Consider the following 25173-nt stretch of genomic DNA (forward strand, 5'->3'; position numbering starts at 1 on the left):
GCCCTGCAGCACGCTGCCCCGCACATTGCTGCGACATCCCCCCAGGCCAGATCCAACCTACGGCCGGCAAAGTGCCCGGCGGAGGGGGTACACTGCTGGTGGGTCACACAAGGAAGACAATGAGTCAAGAGGCAGGGAGCAATACCGGCCCCAGTGCTACGGAGGTAACAGGAGTGAGGGAGAAAAAGGGGCAAAGAGCTGCGATTGGGGAAGGAGGAGAAGGAAAATGTGGAAGAGCAATAAGGTCTTGTGATGTTTTTGATTGTATTAATTAACTGTAGTATCTGGGGCTGACTGCTAGCCATGGAAGTACACCAAATAATTGGACTATAAGGCTGATGTGGACTACTTGACAGTTTGTCTCAGCTCTTCATTTCCAAGCCTCTATTGATGGCCATCAGATTTGTCCATTAAGTTGTGATTGCTTTACTCTGGACACATCCCTCTGCTGTGACTGACTCATAAGGATCGCACATTTATCTGTGCTCAGGAACAACTCCAGCCCGAACTGTGTATTTGCGTTCACAGCACTGGCTCATACCAGTTAAATATATCCTGACTCAGTACAGAAATATTCACCCTGTGGTCAAAAACCTTGTTGACAATTACTGAAAGAAAAGTACTTCAGGGAAGAGAAAATTAAGAACAGAAATTACAAAAGGAAGGAAGGGAGCACTCAGCATGTCTGTACTTTTCATCTCTTAATTTAAAGTGTTTTACCATGCAGAATATCCTTTCTTAAAAATTATTTTAAAAGCTTTTTCTTACATATAAGGCATACTTAGTCCCTTAACATTTTATTTAAAGGAACAGTAGTTTGAGACTTCCCATGAGCTAAGAAGTGGCCATGTCCTTGGCCAATAAGCCACTCGGCTTGGCTCTTCCCTATGAACGCCAGCACAAGTCTTGGCACTGCTCATCACACAATACGCCTAAACAGAAACCCCACTTATTTTTCCTTTTAAGCAACTCAGTAATACAACTTGTATCTCTAAGAGTAAAGTTTTGAAAACCTTTTTACAAATTGCATGGGAAAAGAGCAATCGCAGTTAGGGAAACTTGGGCTGGAAGGGACTCTGGAGGCACCTGGTCCAAGCTGCAGCTTCAGGCCAGCTTCTCCAGGTTAAAATCTGAAGCCCTCAGCCTCTCCTTGTACACCAGATGCACCAGCTCCAGGACCATTTCAGTGGCCCTCCTTCGGACTCACTCATCTCAGTAGTCTAAAATCAAGTGTAATGTCAACGTCTAGACAAACCCAACCTAACGCAAGCCCTGGGTGCGCTGCCCTGCCGTCTATAACCTCTCCCGGGTTTCAAAATGCTACCGCAGCAGGGACTTGGCATGGCTTTTGCAAGGCAAACACAGGTGCCTCAACTTCGCCTTTGATCATCCTGGCAAAACCAGGAGGGCTTCATGCCTCCCTGTGAACTCTTCCATAATTCAGGATGCAAGTGAAGAGTTGTCCAAGCACCTGTGGGCAGCGCTGCCAGCTGCAGACGGTCTGCAAATGGGAGGATCATACTGGGCATTAGGAAGGTTGGGATACTCTCAGCCAATAAAAACTGGGGAAAAACATCTGTGATTTATACCCTTAAAAGAAATTATTGCAGACAAAGTATTTCAAGGGGTTCCAGGCTGCCACAGGGATGATTTACAAGAAATCACATACAGACGCTGTTTGCTGCAGGCTAGCACAGAGTTGGTAGGGGATACAAAGAGATCCCTTATTTCCCGGGCGCCCGCTGCCTCGGTGGGAAGGCAGGGCTCTCCCCTGCACTGCAGCCAGGGTTTTTGTTTCCACTGATTTGAAGCTGCAGTGGGGCTTGTGCTTCAATTCAGCTGTGTCAGCATCACCTGCTCGTCTGTGGAGGGAGGGAACCCACGCAGATTTATCTTGATCGCCTGAGACAATTTATCTTCCAGGGTTTCTACCACCTGACTTTCACCTGGCAGCTGGAAGCCGATGCTCGGTTATCTGCCACCGTAACTGTTTTGTAAAGAGCAAAAAGCCCAGCAATGTCCCCCTCCCGTGCTACCGCAGCCTCTGCTGCTCACTATGTAAATCTGACCTTTCAAAAACGGAATTATATAAAACACAGCATTTTGCACAGTGGGAAGATAAATACTGTGTTTAATAGTTTGCTTCTGAATTTAACTTTGGGAACAATGAAACCCTGCTCCATATTGTCAGCAAAAGCAACTGGGACTAATCATTTGACAGTAATCACATCTTCGTATCCAGATAAATCTTCAGGAGAGCTCGGGGGGTACGGCAGCGATGCATTCGCTGCTGCAGAATGACACAGCTAGCACGTGCGCTGCCTGCACCACGCCGGGCCGTCCATCCCCGCTGCTGCTGGGCTCCTCCAGCTATTTCCCACAGAGCCCCCATCGCCTGCAACGGGAGTCCAGTCCTCCGAGCGATGGCAGGGTGCATCCTGTCATTAAGACAGCAAACTTGCGGTAAAACCACAAGTGTGTTTTTTGGTGAGAAGTTACCTTCAATGGCAATTTTCTGCCAGCTGTTACTCTCCCTGTGGGCTCAGACCTGTGGTGCTTAATCTCCGCAGCTCCTGTCCCATTTCTGGGGGTAGTGGAGGTGAAAGGATGCTGTATCTCTAGTTGCTATTAAAGAAATTAGCTGCTTTGATTGATACAGAGTAGACATCCTGGTATGTCTACTCTAGCTCTTATACAAAAGTGAGATGAGTTCTTATTGCAGGCAGTGAGATGAAGCACCCTGAATTATCTGGGGAAATATTCATTTTTAAGGTTTTGTAAAAATGTAGAAAAAAAAGAGGTACCAAATATAGAAAAGCACAGTTCTCATTTAAGACTTCAAGGTGCAGTAGCAAGCTTCTTTGAAACCTAAGTAGGTGACCCACATTCTGCACAGCAGGCTGAGGGTGAATTTCCAGCTAGAGACACGAGCCCAGTGCTTCACCGGCAATCCCACGCTAAGAGCAGGGTTTGGCCTTTTGAAGGCAAAACAGAGGGAAAGGGGAGATGAGGTCTAACTGGAATGTGGTCCTTCTCCTCCCATTAAAATTGCCCAGCCCATATGTTCCTCTCTCATTCAATACAGGTGTTTCTCTACAGACCCCCACCCGTAAGTCAACCTGCACAAGAAGCGAGCGCCAGCAATTAGTGCTCCTGTAAACTGGGTAGAAATGGCAACAGCAGCAGTGCTGGCAAACCAGAAAGGGAAGGATGTTAATACATGCTGAAATGTTCAAATGCTGCGAATTTGCAACTTGCAAACTCCTTCTTCATTAAAAACCAGAATTGTTTCCCCAAAGCACTAGAGGCAAGAGAATCCCAAGTGGTGTTGCAAACGTCTGATTTTCATTATCTGAGGATGAATGGATACAATTCGTAATGAAATCCACGCAAAAATCATGGTCTGATGATCGAAACTCCAACTCATTACAACAATTAAGAACCAGAGTGTCTGTGTACTCATCTGCACATTTTCCGTGCGTCATCCTGATAGTTGAACAATAATTCTTCTCAGGAGGAAAAGGAACAAGTGGAGATACCTTAAAGCAAATTGCTTGGCAGAGAAATTCTTTTATTGTGATTTGCATGACTGTTAATAGAGGACATTTAGCAAGCCTGTGCAACTGGAGTACTGGAAAGAATCCTGAATATTTACTACAGGAATGCATGAAAAGATCTTTCTTGTACCTGCTCAAAATAATAGCTAATTCAGAATTGCTATTGTTCGCTGAGAGGGGAAAAAAAAGTCCATAACCACTTGGAATTGGTTAATATGAACAAAAAAATAGTGCTTACTAGCTGTGTAACATTGATTTCTTTAAGCTGCTGCCTCAATTACTTCCAAAACGAAGGCTGACATCATTAATATGTCTCTTTTTTCCTAGCAAATTACCATTCATTTGTAAGAGTAGCAGGGCTACTGCAGTCTGCCCCACTGCAAAGGATGTAAAATTAATTTAAATAATTACTGACCTATTTCCATTTCTCATGTTTAGTCCAAACTGCCTGGAAGTGCACTTTTCTGCAATCTGCTTTCTCTCGGAACACAGCCTAATGCATCGACTGACCTGTCCGCTCGCAGCCATTTCCACTGCCCAGTGGAAGAAGGGATGCCTCTGCAGCGTGCTCTGACACTACAACTGCCTGCAGCTGCCTGGCAGCAAGAGGCCTTGATTTCCATGCCTGATGGGACAAGTGAGATGGCCCAGGTGTGGAAATGCAGTGAGGTTTCTTCTGACACATCCCCGCACTGGTCCAGGGAATAACATGGTGTATCGATGAGCATCATCAACATTTACCCTCTGAGGGTTTCCACTGCAAACAGCGGTCTCCCAGCCCGAGGGGAAGAGCTTTGTATAAAATCAATTACATTTAGTGCTCATTTAATTTTAAGAGATGCATATGGGTGCATGGAGAGGGATACATTGCCAGCAGACACAATGTGTCCCCATGACCACTAACTCACTGAGCACCACTGGGGATGGAGACGCAGAGACACAGCCACCTGAAAGGGAATCCCAGAGGGGCCTCGACAGCTTAATGTGGGTGCACAGATTGGTTCTTGCAAGTATCCCTATGGCACACCTCAATTCTTAGCTTTGTAACCAGCCCTCCCTCAAAACCAAGTGACTTTGCTGCCCTTCATCTGCCAGAGGGGACAAGTCAGCCTCTTCCAGTCTTCCCCAGGCTCCCAGTCCCTCTCCATCCTCCCCTCCCCAGGCCGTGGGGCTCGTCCCAGCACTCTCCTCTTTTCCCTTTTCTGCCCTTAATCTGCTGCTTGAGCTGCCTGCTAGGTTTGTGAATTTGTTTCTAAACGCATAGTGTAGGACCTTTATTGCTTTTTCATTAAGCATTAATTAATGCCTGCCTCTTAAGGTCAGTATGAAATACAAGATGGAAGTTGGGCATATGTTAATGAGAATCTGACTAATTAAACTGGGGACTTGTAGGGAAGAACTCTGACAAGTAACCAACACGATTTAAGCAAAGTATATTGATTTAGGAAATGTAAAATTAAAAGAAAAATTAATTGCTTAAGCGTTTTATTCTCCAGAAAAGCCTGATTCATAGTTAATCAAATATTTTAATTGAATTTATCTGAGGCCTCTAAATAAATTTGAATAAAGGATTAGGCTTGGATCATCCCTTGGATGTCTGGAATTTCATAATGACAAGATAAAGATCTTCATCCGAACCGGCAGCCTTAACTCTGCATTGCCATGCTCTGGCTGCTGTAAGCTGCTCAGTACTTGAGTACAGTTTTGTAATTCTCAGAAATCACTCAAGTTCACCCCTAAGCCTTGATATATAACCTGGGAAGACTAAAAAGCAAGCAAACCAACTAATCCATGTCTTACTTGCTAAAATGGGAATAACATGGCTTATATTTCAAATGAGCCAAAGTACCTTGTGCACATAAACAGTCACAAGATTTTTTTGCCATCTTTTGTGTGTGATTGTTTGCCTGCAAAAAAAAAATGTAGAGAGACAGAGAGGGAGAGAGGGAGAGAAAGCGACTGAGATACAAGTGCCTAGCACACAGAAATGTCTGCACATCAGGTTTGGTGAACACTGTCGCCATGTATTGTCACCGTGTACTGTCCCCATGACTGTACCATGCAAAACTGGAGCACTCATAACACCGGGTAAGATGAAACCTCTTGTAATTATGTAATGTATTTTACAAGTGAAGTTACCAGAATAAATAACTGCCTGCTCAACTGTGTCTCCTGCAGAGCTGAACATAAATATTAAGCTAAAAATAACGGCCACAATAATGACTTTATTGGTAATCACGAAAGTGTGATAAACATTTTAAGAGAGAAAGCTCTACAATGACAGGGCTCTGGTTTCTAGCTAACAGCAATAACTTACAGTTACGTCGGGAGAAACTGTAATTAAGTCTTTGGATCTTGACTTTAGTGATCTGGGATAAACAGCTTCTGGCCAATCACACACAGAGCAAGGGAGAGATCTCTGGAGGTTTCTGCTCCAGATTGCCTGTTACACAAGTCACAGTCTGCATTCAGCAAAGCACATTTGCACGCAGCTGAAATAATATGATTTAAGCTCACTGGAACATAGCTATATGCTGTAAATTGAATATTTCCCTGTATATTCTTTCTCTAAGAACATACTTAAGTATCTATTTTGTGCCTCAACTCAGAGCCTTAATTTCTCCATCTCAGCATCCCAGATGCTAAACAGAGATGATACCACTTTCTCCCACCCTTTGCCCATCTTTACCTATTCTAGATGTATATTCTGGTGAGCGGGGCATGGTTTTACCCTGTGTTTGTAAAGTTCCCACCCTGCGGAGCTCCATCCTTGGCTGGGGCCACCAGACATAGGGGAAGAGTGAAGAGGAATAGAAATAGAGAGTGCTATCGGTTCCTGGGGTCAGCCCTCAAAGCATGAACAAGGACTGGGAAAAATTCAGGTCACTTCTACTCCAGCCTCTATCCAGCAGAGAATTTGAGCTGGAAGCAGGATATGTTACACATCTATTTGCTTGATTGTTTTCAAACTCCTGTTGTAACAAAAACTGAGGTTCATGACTCTGAGAAAATTAGGTTTTGGTCCTCCAGTCAAAACCAAGAAATAAATGCATCTGACCAACAGAAGTGACGGATCACATTGCAGTAGGAAAAAAAGTCTAAATAACTAATGGGCTAAGTAATGACGTTTTGGGTAAACTGAGAGCAACAGAAGAAATTGCTTTAGAAATTACTCTACATAAAACATTTGTTGAATACATTGCTTTTGTGAACATAAAAGCCTGTCTCTGCAGATAATTTGTCAAGGGGAAAAGGCACTCAATTCAAAACAATAAAGTCTTCTTTGTAGGCTATGTCTCCACATTTATTTTTATTCAAAGGTCTAAAAGACAGTTCTATTAGAAATATCTGAGCAATTAAGCAATCTACACATTGTTCCCTTAAGTACGTGTTCGGCGGGATAGAAAGAATATAGTGTTATTTCCAAGATTACCTGGTGAGATGAAAAACGTTCTCCACAATTTCTTGTCACGAGTAACATCTCGTATTTCTCTTGTCATGTTAACCAGTCTACCTGCAACTGGTGGCACGCGACGGAAATCCAGGATCCTGGAAGAGAAAGAAAAGAGATCGTTTATGTAAAGGATTAAAATATAATGATAGCGATAGGTTTTAGGAAGGTTCATTACACTCTGAAGGCACATTTATCTGTGGTCTTTAAGGAGTAAAAAGCCCATCAACTTTAAACTGGATAATCCTTCGTATAATATATTACAAAATACATCCGGAATATGATCAGCTCTGACTTGCCTACATAGTATGGAGCAGACGCAAAATACAGAGGAGTATGGGGACACATTGTTCCATGAAAAAAAATCAAGAATTCCTGAAATCAGAGACAGTAGAAACTCATTTTTTACTTTGTGCTACTTCAGGATTGTTATAACATACATTTTGCTCACCAATTTTTTAAGTGTCTTGAGGAATGGGATTTCAGCCTCTTTCTTCCATAAACACCATCTAATAGATCCGAAAACTAGCAATTTTTTTTCCTGACAGTCTTAGTATTTGTTTGATTTATTTGCTTCTGCTCCTCTCTGTTTTAATACCCTTATACCAACCTAAACAATCTCCCTGAGACTAAAAATTTTCCCACGGGCAAAGGCTGGGTGAAGTGCCTTTCTCTACCCCGAACTCCCCCGCCTTAGTAGATCATTAAAAACTCCCTACGACGCATTGCTATTAGATACAGTAAAAGAGCAAAGTCCCCATACAAAGCCTCCCCATAGGTGGGATTTTTATGTCCACTATCTGCTGATAAGATTTTCTACATTGGGTAGCAACCGCTTTTTCTGCTTAGTGTGTGGATATTTAACATACCTCCCTGCAGGAACTCCATTAATGTTTTTTTCTACAGTACCATCTGCTTAAATGGCAATATAAAATATAGAGCAGAAGGGATCAACAACCAGGTCAACAACAATAAAATAGAGAAGATCCTTGAAGGATCTGACCAGGATGGCTCTTAATGGCAAATCTACCCTGTGCCACCCACTGACAGGTTCCCTCATCCTAACCATCAACCCAGAAGGCAGCAATACTACATGTACACCCAAATAATTGGTGGCCCCAAAGCTTCAAGCTTTTAAAGATGTTTCTTGGCACTTCAGGGTGTGAAAGATGTTTCAGTTCTAACTCAGCCTGTGAAATGCCATGGTTTCTAGCCATACTGTTAATAGCTCCTCACTAATTATTAATTCCTGCTTCTAATCTGGGCAGGCTGAAGGGCTGCAGTCCATTCTGAGCCTTGGGGTATCCACCACAGCCGGCACTAACTCTGCCTGCAGGGACATTTTCAGCTAACAGGAGCATGGGATGACCATCAGTGTCCTCTCCTTCCTACTAACTTGTGGCCTAAACATGCTCCTGATAGGGGACGGCCCCAGCTTTTTGCTGTGAAACCAGAACTCCTTCCCCATCTCAATTATTCCTCTCTGAATACTCGCACGATTCCCCATGTCTCGCTCAGATTTGCATGCCCTGGAGCTAATTGGGGTGAGCCAGACTCCCATCACGCTTACGCTACATATTCCCAGGAGATGGGTCCTCTCCATATGCACTTCAGGATCACAGGGGAAATTCATTTCTCAACTTCTCTTCAATACAATTTCTCCTTCTTTTTAAGAATTACTTATTGTCAGGTTTCTTATTCCCACAGCGAGTTGCATTTCCTAATTATTAATCTGCCCTTTCATCATCTGCCATTTCATTTATTCATGGCATTTGCCCATCTTTGTTCCATTTTTTTCTTTTTGAAAAGTAATTCAGTTACAGGGCTGGCCAAGTGCAGAAACTGATCACAATATTTCCACTTTTCTTTTAATGCAAATCTGGTTTACTTGCCTGTCCAAATGAAATGCTGCTATTTCTGCATTATGTCTTTCATAGTCTGAGAAATAAAAAAAGTCAGGCGGGGTTTCTTGTTCTCTGGTTTGTCTGCAAAGAAAAACAAGGAAAGTGGTTTAATGAAGGGTTAGCATTTCTAAGGAGCAGTGCTCAGTCATCAGCATGTTATTCAGGAGTTCAGCAGTGTTTGCTTAATGGAAGGCCTTTAAATACTTCATGTGTGCATTATTTGGCATGTAGCCTTCATTTTATCTTCTTTTTTAAACTACTGTAACAAAAAATAGGAATTCAAGACTTGTGCATGCAGGCGGCTGTCACAAAGCTATTCCACTCAAGACTCTCGCTCTATTTAACAAGATCTGTTTTATCACTCTCAAACATTTCATTAGTGATAGCGGTGAAGACAATGTCATTTCATTAAATTGTCATTAACTGTAATTATGAAATTTCCAAAAGTAATAACATTTTTCTTTCATCTCTGGCAGCCATGCAGCTCCTATCTAAAATATGACTCTCCCTTTGTATTACTTAGAGCCAAAAGTGACATGTTTTTCTCATTTCAGAAGAAATGGGATCATTGCAGTTTGACGGCCACGACACATGTCATGTTTCAAAGAACATTAACAAGACCGTGCTCCAGAGAGGATGCAGAATTTGTTGTTTCTTCAGTTTGAGAACCAATAAAAAATGTCATTCTGACAGAAATAGAAAGGCTAAAGCTTCAACACCAAACTCCATGGAAAATAGAAAGCTCTATATAACAGAGGAGCAAATCTCTGTCTCACTTTAGGCAATTTCCAGTCCTGACGGCTTTTGGATGGAGCACAACTCAGGCAGTGGAGCAGTACAATGTCTGGGCCCCACCTCAACCTGCATCATGCCCGATGTTGAAGTCTTAAACGGGAGATAAGCACTGCAAAGCTGTTCTGCAGAGCATCTGCAAGGGAGGACAGTTCCCCAGAAGAGGAAAACAAAGCTCTTTCTCATTCCCGCTGTCACAGGTGGCCAACTGACAGCTCATGCGTCACCCATGCTACACACTGGCAATTAAAATACGGCTTCTAGACCGGGACCGTGTCGCATGAAAGGCTTTGGGGTGGTGCGGTTGCAGAGCTCAAACCTCCAGAGAATTTGCAGCAAGTCCTAATTACAGGGCTTGTTGGCAACCTGAAGCTGTGCCCAGCCATGCTCATTCCCACAAAGACCACCATGACTATCGGGACTGGTACATGCCAGCGAGCCCTCCTGTATCCACCTTGCTGAAGAAACCAGATGAGTCTCATGTTTTTTGGCTATGTGAAGATTTTGCTATGCAACCAGCAGGGTCTGAAAGACTGATATGCTTTCTAAGACATTTTTCTTTATATTAACATCTTGGAGAGGTACTCTGTCTCACCCCAAATGATGAACAATTGCCATCACAGAGACAACATCAAGATATTTGACTTGTGTCCAGTATAACTCAAGGTTGGAGGGTCCTCCAACACCCCAGTCGTGCTCTGGCCAAAACAGCACTGACCACTGTAGTAGTAGTGGTCACGGAGGTGGCCAACACTTGGTAGAAGTCCTGCTAGGGCGCTGCTGTGCCTGCCAAGGGTTCACAAGGAGACAAGCTAAAAGTAAGCCTCACGTAAAATAAAAAATAGTATTTTGCTTTGTCTCCATAATAAATGCAAAAGGAGAAGGAGCATGCCCACAAAAAGGAATATGGGAGAGCCAGAAGCCTGTGGCATGTCACACAATACTCCATGCAATCAAGACAAAAGCTAGGAGAGCTGCAACCTCGTTGTGCATATTCCCATCAAAAGTGAAGAAATGAACTCGGAATATGAATTCAAAGGAAAAGATTAACATATTTCTGTTGGGCAGAAAATTACACATTTGTGTATAACTTTCCCTCCCCTCCAGATTTTAAATTATTCAATTTCTTCAACAAATCAAAGAGAAAAAGATTCATCACAAGCTTTTGCAAACTTTACACATATCAGCACAGCTGATAAGTTGCAGAAAATATTACTAATTAGCTAATCAATGCTATCTGCTTTTTATCTCCCAATGACTTTAAACAAATCATGGCTGTTCCTTTACTTGAAAATCTTGCTCCAGAAAATCAGACTTAAATAAAGGGTAGATCTCAATCTTGCAAGCACAGCTAGACCCACAGCCCAGCTCCTTTGCGCTGCCTGCTCGACACAACGGGCAGTCAGTACATCACCGCCGGGATAGTCCGGTCTCTCTAATTTCACTTTTCTATTTGCTCCCTGCCACCCCCGGCAATGGCTGGGGATATTATTCATTTGGGAGTAAGTATAGCTGTGCTGCAGGCTTAGACTTGTTTGTACATATTTCTCTCCTGTCATAATGTATTATTAAGTGGTAGCACACCCTCCTAGAAAATCATGAACTTGATTGTCCTAAAACCTTCAAAAATAGGCACCAAATCCACAGTGCAATCTAGACAATGGCAATATTGGTATTTATTAAACCTGACTATACATCATGAAACAAACTCCCAAGTTTCTTTGGTGCTTCAGGTGCTTCCCTCTATTTACCTACAGAAGACACCCTCCAGCCACAGTCCCCATGGTCCATGCCCATGTCAAACAGTTCCGGCTCCCACTTTTCTGCCTCTTGGAAATACTGGGTTATTCTGAATGGAGACTGGAAGGAGCATTTATCAAATCCTCAATCTGCTTTACATGCCTTATGTTCCTTTGCAGAGCTCTGCAGAACTAAGATGTAGCAGATCCCTCTCCTGAAATAACCTTGAAAAATCCTTTCTGCTGACTTACTCCAATATCCCATAGAGACAACTGGAACCTTGTTCCTTGAATCTGACTTGAGCTGGCAAGAGTTTTATTCAAACTTTGATATTATGATTATAAATTACAAATTATATATAAATTATGATACATTTATCATTAATTTGACGTCTGCAGCAGTACAGTAAGCTGCCATACCACCAGCAAATGCTAACACGGGTGATGATCATAGCCTAAGGTACACAACTGAGTTCAAAATCCACATGACCCTCTAACAGCTTTGAATGAATGGAATGAATGGACTGTTAGGAGAATGGCTTTAACAGTGTCAAAAAGGGCACCTACACTGTAATCTCTATTTTTTACTTTATCTGAATGTGTTTATACAGGATTTTATTTTATCCACATTAGAAAACTTTTCAGCTATTTTTCAGTGTGCACAATCTAATCACGCATTGTCTGCTTTGGTGCTAATTCTTCTAATAATCTATTCTGACGTGTATGTATAGAGATGTGGAAGATCAAGTTCTGCTCTCAGCAACACAGGCGTACAGTCAGCAAGTCCTACCAGTTACTCCGGTTTTACATCGCGGTAACTGGCCCTCAGTCTCTAGGTGACAGGCTGGGAAAGGGGCATGCACTCCGAGTCCCTTCCAGGTCAAGTATCTTATAAGACAACACCGGAACCGATCCATCCCACAGCATGTTTACATCAGAATTGCATTTTAAAGGGGTGAAAAACCCAACACTCAAGTTATTTTGGTTTTATTACCTGATGGCTATTGAAGGTTACTTTCTAATAAAATGACACACATAATGAGATATTTGAGCAAACAGACCAAGACGCTGAGCCCTCTGCAGAAGTGTATGCTTCTGAGGGACAATAAATCAAAGCAACGGTCAGAGCTCCTCAGTGCCAGCAGTGACATCTCACAACGTGCGGGACACAGGTTCTGCACAGGTTGCAGACGGTGGGAGAGGATTTCTGGCAGTGGCCTTTTTTTTGAAAACAGTTGGAATCTGGTGATCCTCTCTTCGGAGAAGGATTTGGCAGGTATTTACAACGGCAGGCTGGGAAGCTCTGGAGGAGAGACAGATGGAGGTCTGTTCATACTGCACACAGTTAAAAATTACACAGTGGCACCAGACCAATTACAGCATGAGGAAAAGACAAATCAGCACAGTAACACTGGTAGAGGAGAAACAAGAACTAAGGGGAAATCAAAGCCCATGAAAATTCCCCCACCGTGGCACAATTCAGAGAAAACATGGGAAGTAAAGAATGATTTTAAACAGGACAGGGACACATTTGCGTTGACACAAGACAAGATGTAACTGTGGTCTGATCTGTGGCTGGAAAAGCAAGTCATGCTTACAAATAGAAGAATAAATCTGGTGAGTCAGCTCCGTTCTAGCTATGGTGGGGACCTGTTTTGGCGTTCAGTAGTATTTGAATAAACCAACAAAGTGATTTGCGTGCAGGAATAATTTCAAAGCCTCAAGCTTTTCTTAAATGTTTCTGTAAACATTTTTTTGGCCAGTTACTTGATCTCCAAAACCCAAAATTACTAATTTCTTGGGGTTTTTTTATTCCTGCCATTCATGAACCTCATCACTACAGTGAGACTGCAGGCTCTGGCATTTCAGAAAACGCTGTTAGAGAAACTGAACCTTTAACATGGAAATCTGTATTTAGTTTCCAGGACCACTCGCACACACCTGCCTAAATTATCAGGATAATACCCACCAGGGCCATGTGTTACTCGAAAGAATCCTGCCTCGATACCAGACGTCCTCCACTCTGGAGGGATCCTATTATCTGTATAGCAGCAAAAAGCTGGAAAATAGGGCAAACAGCCCAATCTGAGTCAAGTGTTATCCTGACAGCCACATGCTGTCTTCCTGTGCCGCATTCCAGAGACATTTCAGAGACACTTTTTGTGTCAAACCCACGTACCTTAACTAATGAAAGGACGTGCCGCTGATTTGCAAACAGTTCCTTTTAAATAGGTTGCACTCCTGTTCTGACACGTAATCAGGGGAATCAACCGCAGGGATTAGGGACGATGACGGATCACAACAACAAGCTTTGCCGCAGCACGGAGTGGGTTTGCTTGGGTTAGACCATTTTGCAGATAGAGACCCTGACCTTCTCCAGCCAGGGAAATTCGGCAGCAACAAAATCACTAAGAGACGTAACAGGCCAACAAGACATGGTAATTGCATTGGCAGGGACACGACTAACACTGATAAGAGTGAATTTGGCTATTGGAACAGATAACTGGAGATTATCTGGGTCTACCCACAACTATAGGTCGCTATTCTTCTCCTTTGGAAAGCAGCTTTCCTCTCTTCCCGTGGAGTATTTAAGGTGTTTAAATACCTGTCCTTGAGCTGAGTTGCAGGCTTAACAGTTAATACACAGTGTTACCGAAATGATAAAATATAGTTATACAAGACTAAAAGGCTGCCACTGAGAAGTATGCTGCTGTTTCAATTACTTTGTGGCCTGGGAGGGATTTGGGGACTTCTCGCATTTGGACGCACTGCGGTGGGGCTTTGTGGGCAGCCTCTCGCACCGGCAAGCAACCAATGCACAGATGCTCCATCAAGTCCGGAGAGCCTTTCTTCCAACACAGACAGGCATGAAATCTCCCCAGCCCTCACCTATGAACTTCTTCGTTGTACTAGTAGAAAACTCAGACTGAAAGTCCGGTGTCTGCCTGCAAGATTTTCTCCCTTGCCCCCGCAACCCTTATGTCAAATTGGATTGTGCAGCAGTGGGATCTAGAGTGCCCTGAGATAATCTAAAGCTTATTATTCTAAGTGAAGGAGGCAGCCCGTGGAGAAAAAAAAGCAATGCTCTGAGGCAGCTGCAGTCCTTAGGACGGTACTTAGATTTTGCATGCAGAGTCGTATCATCCGGGAGGGCTTTCTATGTGTTTGGCACCAGTTAGAACAGGTGGAAAAAATGCCACTTAATTGTATAATACATTTTAGTGGCTTAGTAAGTCCTTAGGAAGATAAATGATATTGCTAATGCAGCTACCTCTACAGTAGCAAAGATATCTGGTGCCTATTTCTGACTCCTTATGGAGCCTTGGCAGCTGATGGCTTTGGCTTTATCAAAGTGTTCTGCTACAAAAAGCACTCCCAGGAATGATACGAGCTGTTTACAAGAGCAGAATACAGTCCAGAAAACGAGCGGCCAATCCAGGAATGCAAAGACATGCAATTTAAGTGGTGCAGAAAGGATGTTTGGCCCGTTTCATCGCTATCATCCAAACGACAATATGGGTCTCTGCAGGATATTCAGGCTTCTCCCGTTTAACTAGCAGTTCTGCAGCTAGAAAAAACGAGAGACTATTTACTGTGGCAGAAAGACAGAAATTTGCACAGGGATGTGATAGCAACAGGAATAATTAGCAAACCGCCAAAAGGATAAATACCGAGATCATGCTATTGCATGCCAGCCCCGGAGTGCTTTTCTCCCGAGCAGACAAAGAGAGCTTGACAACAGCACATGCTCAAGGACCAGTTAGCTTAATATAAATCATAAACTTCTGATGCAGAGAATGACAGTAAGTTTCTGAAAGAGCATTTGTATGTATAAATATCTTGTTACCTGGCACAGGAGGACAGCGGGGGGAAGAGGGAGAGAAAATCCACAGGGAAACCGTATATTAAGGTGGGCTTTCTTTCCATTTCCAGTTGTGGAGTCAAAGAAAAAAAGGCTCAGGAGGTCACCTAATCCATCCCCAGGCCCCAGGGTGAGATCAGCTGGACCTAAACCATTCTTGACAAACGTCGTTATAATGTGATCTTCAAAATGTCCTTCCACAATCCCATGGCTACAGCCCTCTCCTCCTTGTCCCCATGTGCTGGCCTTACTCTTCTGCTAATTTCCAGTCTCACTTTTCCTCCTCGCTCCATGATCAAGGCAAAGCCATCACAGTAAGAGTTGCTGCAGCTGATGTGAGTGCCTTTCCAAGGAAGGAATACACGCGATAGACACGCCAGAACGGGCTCCCATTCCTGAAAAGAGCATCCCCAAGCCAAGACCTGGGAATTGAGCCTTAAAGCCTTTATACTGTGGATTCCTCAGCTCAGAGGCCCCTTCTTTACTAAGCACAATTCATTTATCTTTAATTCATTAAAAACCCAACCAACCCAAAGCCTTGAAAGCCTACTTTAGCCTTTCCCCTTCAAAACAGCACTGTTTCTAGAGGACAGTTTCTAGAAGAAGCAACCTCTGATTACTCTACATAGACCAGGGAGTTTGTGAAAAGGTTGTGCAAAACCAGCACTAGCAAAAGGTTCCTGCTGTCGCATGCAGGAGATGGAGAGAGAGAGAGAGAGAAATATAAGCAGATTTTCACCTGAGCAAAACATGAGTTACCACTCCTGACTACTCAAGCAGATACGATATGAAGGGATGAATAATGAGGGTAACTAATATTATCCAAGAATATGAAAGATTCATTTTATTCGCCACTAAAATATAAAAATAATAATAAAACCAGACATTTTCCTCTTCTTTGGGGCTCTTCTGTTCCTCCTAGTGATCTGGATTCGGTATTAATATCTCAAAATGTACCCTCTCTATACCATTGCCTTCACTGACATTGTGCTGACAGTAAAGTCAAGGCATAATCTCACCAATCATCACTTCATTGTCTACCAGCACAGAAGAATAGCTCTTTTTTTCATTCATTCTTTTGCACTTTCAGATACATAAGACATGAAGAGAATCTTTGATCAGCACAAAACACATAAGAGTTTGATCAACTGGGAAAATTTCCTTCAGCAATTCAGAATATTACTTCCAGCTCTGCCTCTAAGTAGCTGCCTGTCACCATGGGAAAAGCAAATGGAAAAAAAATATTAGCGTAAGCACATTTGTCAGGATGTCTTCCCCACCCGCGCTTTTCGGCGCGACAGCCAGCGGTCCCCTTCCTGCTGCCAGGGCAGCCGGCTAAAGAGAGGGGGTCCCTGTGCTGGGGGCTGCGCTCTCAGCCTGGTCAGATCTCAGATTCATGGGTTTATTATTATTATTATTACTATTACTATTATTATTATTATTATTATTATTAGTGGTGGTGGTGGTGGTGGTGGTGGTGGTGGTGGTGGTGCTCTTGGTGTTGGTGTTGGTATTGTTGTTGTTATTACTATTTAGAAGACGGCTGAAAAGAAAGCAAAATTAAATGCTGTTACAAAGCAGGTAAGCCATACAAAACCAGAGAGATGAGCTCCAGTGCTACCAAACTCTAGATGGATGTACATAGGCACACTTAATGTATAATCCAACATATACAACAATATCTAATACCACCTGCTGTGGTACTGGACACAATGTGACCAGACAAATAAGATCATTCTTTATAATATTTGCCTGTATTTCCCCTGCACCCCACAAACATCTCAAATTTAAAAGGCAGGCACAGCGTTAGAAAGCATGCAAGTTTAAAATATTTGAGGTAAGATGAGTTGTTCCAACATTATAGGATAGAGGCTGATCTTGGTTATTACCAAAAAGCAGCACCACTGAATGCTGGGTTAAGTGAAATAAAGATGCTTTTCACGACTGCATGTGTAAGCTGCGTACAGGGCTGCTTCTGTTGTAATGACACACCCGGCTGCTTTTTGGTCAGTAGTGGGGATTGAAGTGTGTGTTTCCAAAATTAGAAGCTCAGGTCTTCATACCTTGATTTAAAGAAGCCTACCCTCTGCGCAGGGAGCTCAGCGGGCGGTATGTAATCCATGCTGGTATGCTGATTGCGCAGGAGGCAGCACACGCATGCAGAAATTGTAGGTGTGCACATGTGTGGGACATGCTGCAAATTCATCTTCATGTCCCTCTTTTGGGATGCTGGTGAGATGGAGAAGAGATGAACATTGATGCCACGGTGGCTAAGTGGCAGTGCCTGTTGGCTAGAAATTTTTTTCTACCGTCCAAAAAAGCAGGGCTTGTACAGAAAAACAAACGAGTCATGGTGTGAAGAGAAGGGCAAGCTCTGGGAAGCTCCTGTCACTAATTTACTTTGCAGATAAAAAATTCTTAACCCAGAAATAAGGTTCGATTCATCTTTGAGATAGAAACCTGACTTGACATACAAGAGTTGAAAGATTAAGAGGTACTTGACAGCACAACAAAAGAGTTCCCAGTGCCAACGTTAATATGGTCAATCCTGTTGCCACAGCAGGGAGAAAAAAGCCTCACAGCAATTAAATAAGCAGGAGACATCATTAATGAGGTGCTACAATGATATTTTGTGCCTTTCTTTAAGGTATCTTCATTAAGAAACTATATCACTATCAATATTTTCTGCCCCTGTACGGCTCGGATTCCTTTGTGCTCTTAAACAAGTGGTGAGAGCATTTTTGCCATGCCAAGCCCATGATATCCGTCCTCTTTCCCCTTGATTTATCCTTTTGAGGCTCTGTTGTACCTTGTCCGCTAGCCATAAATTGCGAACATAAGAAATGATACAGCTGCAAAAACTATTTTTGAAAAACGGGCAGTACAAACAGCGCTCAGTGTGAGCCCAGGTACCTTCAGCCCTTCTTCAGGAACAAGACTGCAGAATATTTTCTACAGAGGTTTTTCACTACATAACATTTGTAGAGCTCTGAGAGCACAGGAGGAAAAATATGTGTAAAATTAGAAGTCTAAAGCATTTTTTCAGCCCTGAGAATGTTATTTAATATGTCTGGGGGTCATTAAGGGTAGGGATTTAACGGAACAATAACATTAAACATATTAGAAGCATAGCAAAGCTCAAATTTCTTTCAGCTTGTTGGATTTTTTCTTTTCACTGTACGTGATGTATGTGCCGTTGAAATTCCAGGGTTCACAATAGGTTCCAGTTCAAAATGGAAAAGTAATTACTGTGAATCTGATGTATTGATACATAACTTCTTCCTTTTTATTCATGAGTTTCCTTCCCATCATTACGAGAACCATGAATGCTAGTAAGCTTGTCCTCAAAATCTCCCAGGAAGGAGGAAAATATTAGCCCCGTTTTTCAGCAAAAGCTGCAAAACACGGAGCTATTAAGGATTCAGCTCTGCCCCAAGCGAAGCACTCTAGCCTCATTAAGCACATGCTTAACTTTGGGCACACATATAGCCAGTGAACTATGCGTGTCCTTGACAGTCAAGCATAGACTTAATATTTCCTTGGAGCCCTTTTGTGCTCAGCGCCTTGCAAGACCAAGCCAGCGATAAGCACCAGATCCCCGCAGCAGCTCTGGCCGCTCACCCTGTCTGCTTCCACACTCACAGTTGTTTTTTCTTCTTTGTCTTCCACCCACGACAACAACTACTTTGGGAAAAAAATGTGTCATTTTGTCAAAAGGACAAGCCAGTTTGGCCACGGGCTTTGATAGACTCCAGATGCCACCTTTCAGGTTGACACTGAGGTCTGCAAGTCCTACGTGTGCTCAAGACTCCTCATACCCGAATAACTGAACCACACAAAGCACTGCAACTCCTCTAAACTTATATTGCCAGACTAACCAGAAATAAGCCTCAAATCCTGGCTTTCAATGTGTCTCCGGCCCCACCCAGGGAAATACAAATAGATCTCGAAAAGCTCAGACAGCTTTTATGAGCTCTCGTGTTCCAGAAACGCCGTTTGAGCTGTGCCAGGTAGAGGAACGGGCTGAAGGGCCGCAGGCAGTATATATGAGCAATACAGACCCAACATTTTCCTCCCAGCCCAAGTGGAAGAAGTTGTTTGGACTGAATATTGACAACTAGAAGCACCACAGTGTTTGCACTCCCTATTCAGCCCATTTGGTACAAGCTCCCTCTTTCAGTTTGTAGTGCAGAGTTTGAATTTCTCCTCTCTCTCTCTCAAATAAAATGTTGGCAGTTCTTAAGATCGTGTAATAGGGATAAAACCTAAGACAACCACACCTCTCTATCAGCCGTACAATGAGGCTGTCATTTTATCGTGGCTTGGAAGAATAAATAAAAGGATGCTCCAGCTATGAAAGTGAAAAATCCTTTGAAATGTCACTGTTTTGTGTCATGGGTGACCTATATATCTGCACTTATATAGGGGAGCTCCACTTTCCCAAGGACCCCAAAGGAGTAACCGTGCTAACTTACGGCATGCTCCCTCCTCCCTTCCTGCCTACCCATGCAGAAGTCAAACACTTTTGGCTTTTTATTTACAGTTTACCATTCATGAGCTATTGGATACTGAATTGCATTAAGTGCCCAAGATTTTGCAGATAAATAATTACTGTGAAAATCATTAATAGGACAGCGCCTACATGGTGTGTACGTGTAGACTAATACATTAAAAAAGAGCATGAAATTCTCATTTGTACAGCGAGCTGCTTTTACCAGCTATGGATCTCAAAGTCTGGATACTGTTCTCACATCCAGTACAAAATGAGAAACAGGGGATCAGAACAGCGAAGCATCTTGTGCAATTTCCTCCCGCAAACCCCAGATCCTCTGAGTGCCAGTGGATGGCTCAGCTCAAGCCGCTACACATCAGTGCCCCCAGAAGTGCCCCGCACGGGGGTCCAGAGGATGTGCTGGTGCCCAGTCCTTCTGCTGGTCAGAGGGGGAGATGCCCCAGGAGAACTGCACGGTTTGCTTTTCAAGCTTGTTTCAATCCCAAATCCTGAGAATCTTCCATAATTATGCGACTGAGGACAGCAGGCATGTGCAAGATAATCGCTCCCCAGGGCTGAGTGTTTCTAATTCCTCGGAGGTGTGATTTCCCAATAAAGCACCCGCACCCCTGAACTCGCCTTACCACTGCTATTAACATTCCTTAATGTGTGGCAAAGGGTGATGTGCCTCTCTGAGCTGGAAAGAAGATGTAATTGCCTGTTTCAGACTACTCTGTGGTTACAAAAGAAAGGGGAATTGCTTTGATATGGTGTGGTATTTCACTGCTCGAATAAAGCAAATTATGCAACCTCTCTCTTTTTTAATTTATTTTATTTTTACTCCTGTCTCATTACTACTCCTCCTGTCAGCAAACAGGATCTCCCTGAAGGGTGTCTAACTTATTCTTTGCCCTAAGCTGGTTCCGTGGTTCATGGGTCAACCCCCATTTTTTAATGTGCTTTCCTCCCAACCAGAATTTTGCCTAAACAAGGAACACAGAACTGCTTTTCATTGCTTGCCATTCCCTGGGTGCGCAGGGGCACCGGCCCCGTCCCGCTGCAAAAACCAGCGGCTGATCAACACATCTCTGAGGCTGACTATCCCTGACAGACATGTGTCCCACCTGGATTATTCCCATCTGAAAAACCTTATATGTTTGGGAATGTGCTGACATCACCACTTTGCCATTTTGAGCATATCTCAAGCAGTTACTTTCCGACCGGCGGCTGCCAAGGTGATTTACAAGCGCAAATACTCCAGGGTGCTCCTAAACCTCTCGAGTACTTGGGAACAGCGTTTCTCAGCCTCGGTCAGAGGATGCCCTAACTTTTCAAGAAGAAAGAATCCATGGACCATCTTAGTATTAACCCAAATGTTTCACTCCCTGGCTAAATTTGAATTAATTAACTGTATCTTTCTCAACCTTGGCTGTTCATTTATTGCATGAGTAAGAGTGGACTGGGTTGGGAGCCCTTTTTTGTTAGCCATTTCAGAGATTAATTGTGCTGCTTTACAAAACTATAAAAACCTTTGCTTTCTCTCTAAAATTCTCTTCTTCCAGGTTGGAAACCCCCACTGCTAATCCGCGCTTTATATGAAGGGCACCACATGAGTCACAAATTACACTGGAAATCACACAACAGGGTCCTTTTAGCTTGCAACCGTCTGGATAAAGGACTCCGCAGCCCACGGGGAGTCACTGTGTTATTCCCAGGAGAAAATCAAGCCGTATTAACATCTCTTCCCTCTTCTGCATCTCCACTGAGAAGGAGGATTTTAACCTCCCGGCCTCCACACGGGCCCCGCTGCTGGGGGCTGCAAGAGCAGTCCCCGCTCTCCACAGAGCATTATCCCTCTCCTCCTTTAATCCTAGTTGTAGACACAGCATTTTAGGAAGAAAATGGAGGTGGAGGTTTTGAGGAGCATCACTGAAAAGGACAGCAGATGCAGGATTTCAAAAGGGCTCAGTATTGGCCTAACCTGCTCCTCTTAAGTAAAAAAAGACCTATTGAAATCTCTGAAAAATATCCCAGATGAAAAAATAAAGAGCAGAAGGATGTTAGGGGAACTGCTCCGCGGCACTACAAGGGAAGAAAGACTCTCGCTGGCTGGGCTGCCCAGGGCAATTGCTGTTTTATATACACATCTCCCATCAAGTGCAATGCGTTCGGCCAACTCCCACGCTCAAGGTGCAGAGAAACATTCATGCTTGGTGGATCACAAAAACGCATCCACTCAAACCTGGAGTGAAGATATAGAAGGGTCATGTGTGTGTGTGTATCTGTGTGTATAGGCATACAGAGGGGAACGCTTTTCACCGGCGAGCCTAAGCTGAGTTAGCGTTCAATGTGAAGGTGTGCTCCCCTTCACAAGACTTAGAAATTAGTTTCGGCTAATTTAAACTTAAAAGCCTACCTATGTTGAGGTTGCTTGGTAAGATAAGGGAAGATTACAATAAAGTATGTGAGGGTTGATAATAAAAGCAGAGCTTAGAAAAAGCAGCACAAGAAAAAAGAGACAAGAGTAGAGGACAAGAGAAGGGAAGAAAAATCTGCCAAGACTGTGCAGTAAAACCTTTAGTGAAATGATGTTGACAAAATTCTTTTTTATGGGGCTGATTTATGACATGCAGCTGCTTTTCTCTAAAAGTGCATGTCTGGTTACCTCTCCTTGAGTTTTTAACTGCGTTTAAATGTCTACAAAATATGAAGCTTATCTACTGTACAGTGCGATAGATATGTGCGTGCATAGCCCACAGCAGTTTTGTGGCAGTCTGGCTTCAAAGAGAGGACTATGTGTTTCCTAAAGCCAAGGACACTTGTATTTCCCTTTTCCTACCTTTTAATATGAACTGTGAGGGTAAGTATATGGCGGAGCAAAATGATCGCTTGATTTAATCATTGGACTTCATCATCTCATTCTTTCAGCACTTACTGTTTTTCCCTGGGTCTGATCCAACTTCCCTTCTACTCAGTGAAAGGTCTCCCACTGAGTTCAAGGTGAACTGGATCAGGAAGGACAGAGCCAGTTCAGAAACTGGAACCCGACCTGCCCAAACTCAAATTTAAAGGCCAGTGAAGTCATGGGAAAAACCTCCCGTTGACTTCAGTGGAGTGTGGAGCCGATGCAGATTAAAGTGAGTAACTAAATGAGAGAGAGCAAACACCTTGTTCTTGTCCATGCCTGGATGGGGGGGACAGAAGACATAACCTCTGTTTTTAGTGTTTAGTTTAAATATGTCCATGACTTCTTCCACAACTCTTGCTAATATCAAGGCAGATATCGCAGGATTAAGCAAGAGCAGGAGTACAAGAGTCTTAAATTAATATTGGAATTTCAACTCTGGCCAAAGCCCACTGTGTGTCTGACACTTTCAGGACTGAGATCTTGGATAAAAAAGAACACACAGGCCATCTTCTTGTGTTTTATTACAGGTCCCTCGAGTTCCCTCCTTAGAAATCTCCAGTAGGCTGCTATTACCAAATTCCTGAGTAAATTCCAATAAAGTTGAGTAAAGATCTTCATTTTATCACAAACACTGGTAAGAATGAAACCTGTTTTTTTTTTTTCCTGGGCACTGTTTTCCATGCAGCTCACAGGTGGTGATTGTATTGACAGGAATGCTCAACAGCAATATGAATGTCAAGAAAGTATTACAGGATTAGTTACAGACAGTCAGACTACTTTCTGACTGAATCAGCTTATTGGTTGAAACAGATAGAAGAGGAAAACAAAGGAAACAAAATGAAGTGGGTTAATTGCTCACCTACAGGAATACCTGCAAAATCACCCAAAGGCACAAAACAGGATTAAATTTTCTACACATATATAGAACTTTTTAGTCACATCTTTAAAAATAGTAGCTTCACCCTTTGATTTCCAGCATCACATACACGGGTGCCATGCCATCACATCAGTCTCATTCTTTAAATTAGGGATTTCACCTACATAACTACTGTGCAGACTGCGAGCATGAGCTGGACTGCCCCGGGAATCTCGGGGCAGAGCCACCTCCTGCTCCCACCACCTAGGTCCAGTCCACCTCTGTTAACAGGGAGCAGAGGACATTGAAAACCAAAAAAAACCTCCAGTAAAGTCCTATAAAAATTAAACACTCAATTGTTCTTAATCTTTTACACCGCGAGGAGAGAATAAGAAGAAAAGAGAAGAAACCATACCTGGCAGATATTAGTCTCTCAGCTCAGTGCTATTGGAAGGCACTGGAGAAACCTGTACAGACTAGACTAGACTAAAGCAGTCTCAGGCAGGGTTGGAAAACACGCTTTCCAAAAGCTCTGCACTAGTACAGGTCGCTTCATAGCTTGCTGGAAAGGATGGGGGAGCGATGGAGTGAGTCAGTCCCTAAGAAAGCGCCTTCAGTACAATGTTCATCCCCACTAAAAACCCAGTTCATCCCCACTAAATACTCTTTATTGGACACCGCCTGTCTTTTAGGACATATTTCCAGATACACCTTCTCCTCCCCCAACATACAGTAAGTCTTTAAACTACATCCTAAATCCGATTGCCTTTGTAGCAGGCCAAGCACTGTGGCCAAACAGCAGATCTATTTTTGATATGACCTTAAGAGTTAAACCCTGCCATTAGGTAGATGCACACAGCTCCCGGGGCCATAGCAAGACTTCCCTTGCATCTTGCAGTGCTGGTTTTACTAATGATTAATATTCAGTTTTGTAAGTTTAATGAAGACATTGTTTCCACTTATCGACAGGTCAGATGGCAATTGCAAGACAGCATACTTGTTAGATGGCTGTGGATTCCCTGCTAATATGTCTGATTATTTATGCACGATGTGCATTTCCAAATAGATGACCATATTAAATTATATGCTTCTGCCTTATTATTTCATGAGTTTTAATGGTTTTCCATTTTTATTAGGAAGAAGGAATAGTCACTCATGCTAACGATGTGCTGTAGCTATGCCTTACATCGGCATCTCTAAAGTTTTTGGAACGTCTTTCTAAAGGCGTATCAAAGAGCAACTGCCTGAAATTGTTGATTTTTATCATGAAAATAAAGACGAGAAAGCAGATTGAGGCTTTTTTTCAAAGACAGTGAGATTTTTTGGCTTTTTGAACTATTCTGAGAGATCCAGCAAAAACTCTTCACACATGAGCCTCATGCTCAGCTGAATTCACTCCTGTACAAAGTCGCTTTGTACCAGTTACACCTAACTCCAACTCTGAAACCTACTATCTTCCAGAACCACCGGGCAAACACATGCACTCCGCATGGGTACCACCTTTGAGGGATGGGAAAACCTAACCTGGGTTGCCAGAGAGCAGACACAGTCCACTTCCAAACCAGAGTGGGTGGCTCCAAGTTGGCAAAACTCATTCGAGCGCTCTGCACGC

At 43.2% G+C, this 25173-nt stretch overlaps 1 protein-coding gene across 1 annotated transcript in view; it reads right to left on the reverse strand.

The window, feature by feature from the left end:
- The window catches only part of FAM20C (FAM20C golgi associated secretory pathway kinase), a 59147-nt gene that overhangs the window by 5762 nt on the left and 28212 nt on the right, over positions 1-25173 (reverse strand). The window contains 2 exon segments of the mRNA XM_059826373.1: positions 6991-7106; positions 8901-8993. Coding sequence (XP_059682356.1) covers positions 6991-7106; positions 8901-8993 — 209 coding nt within the window.

This window comes from Gavia stellata, chromosome 18 (assembly GCF_030936135.1).
Source record: "Gavia stellata isolate bGavSte3 chromosome 18, bGavSte3.hap2, whole genome shotgun sequence".
NCBI lineage: Eukaryota > Metazoa > Chordata > Aves > Gaviiformes > Gaviidae > Gavia > Gavia stellata.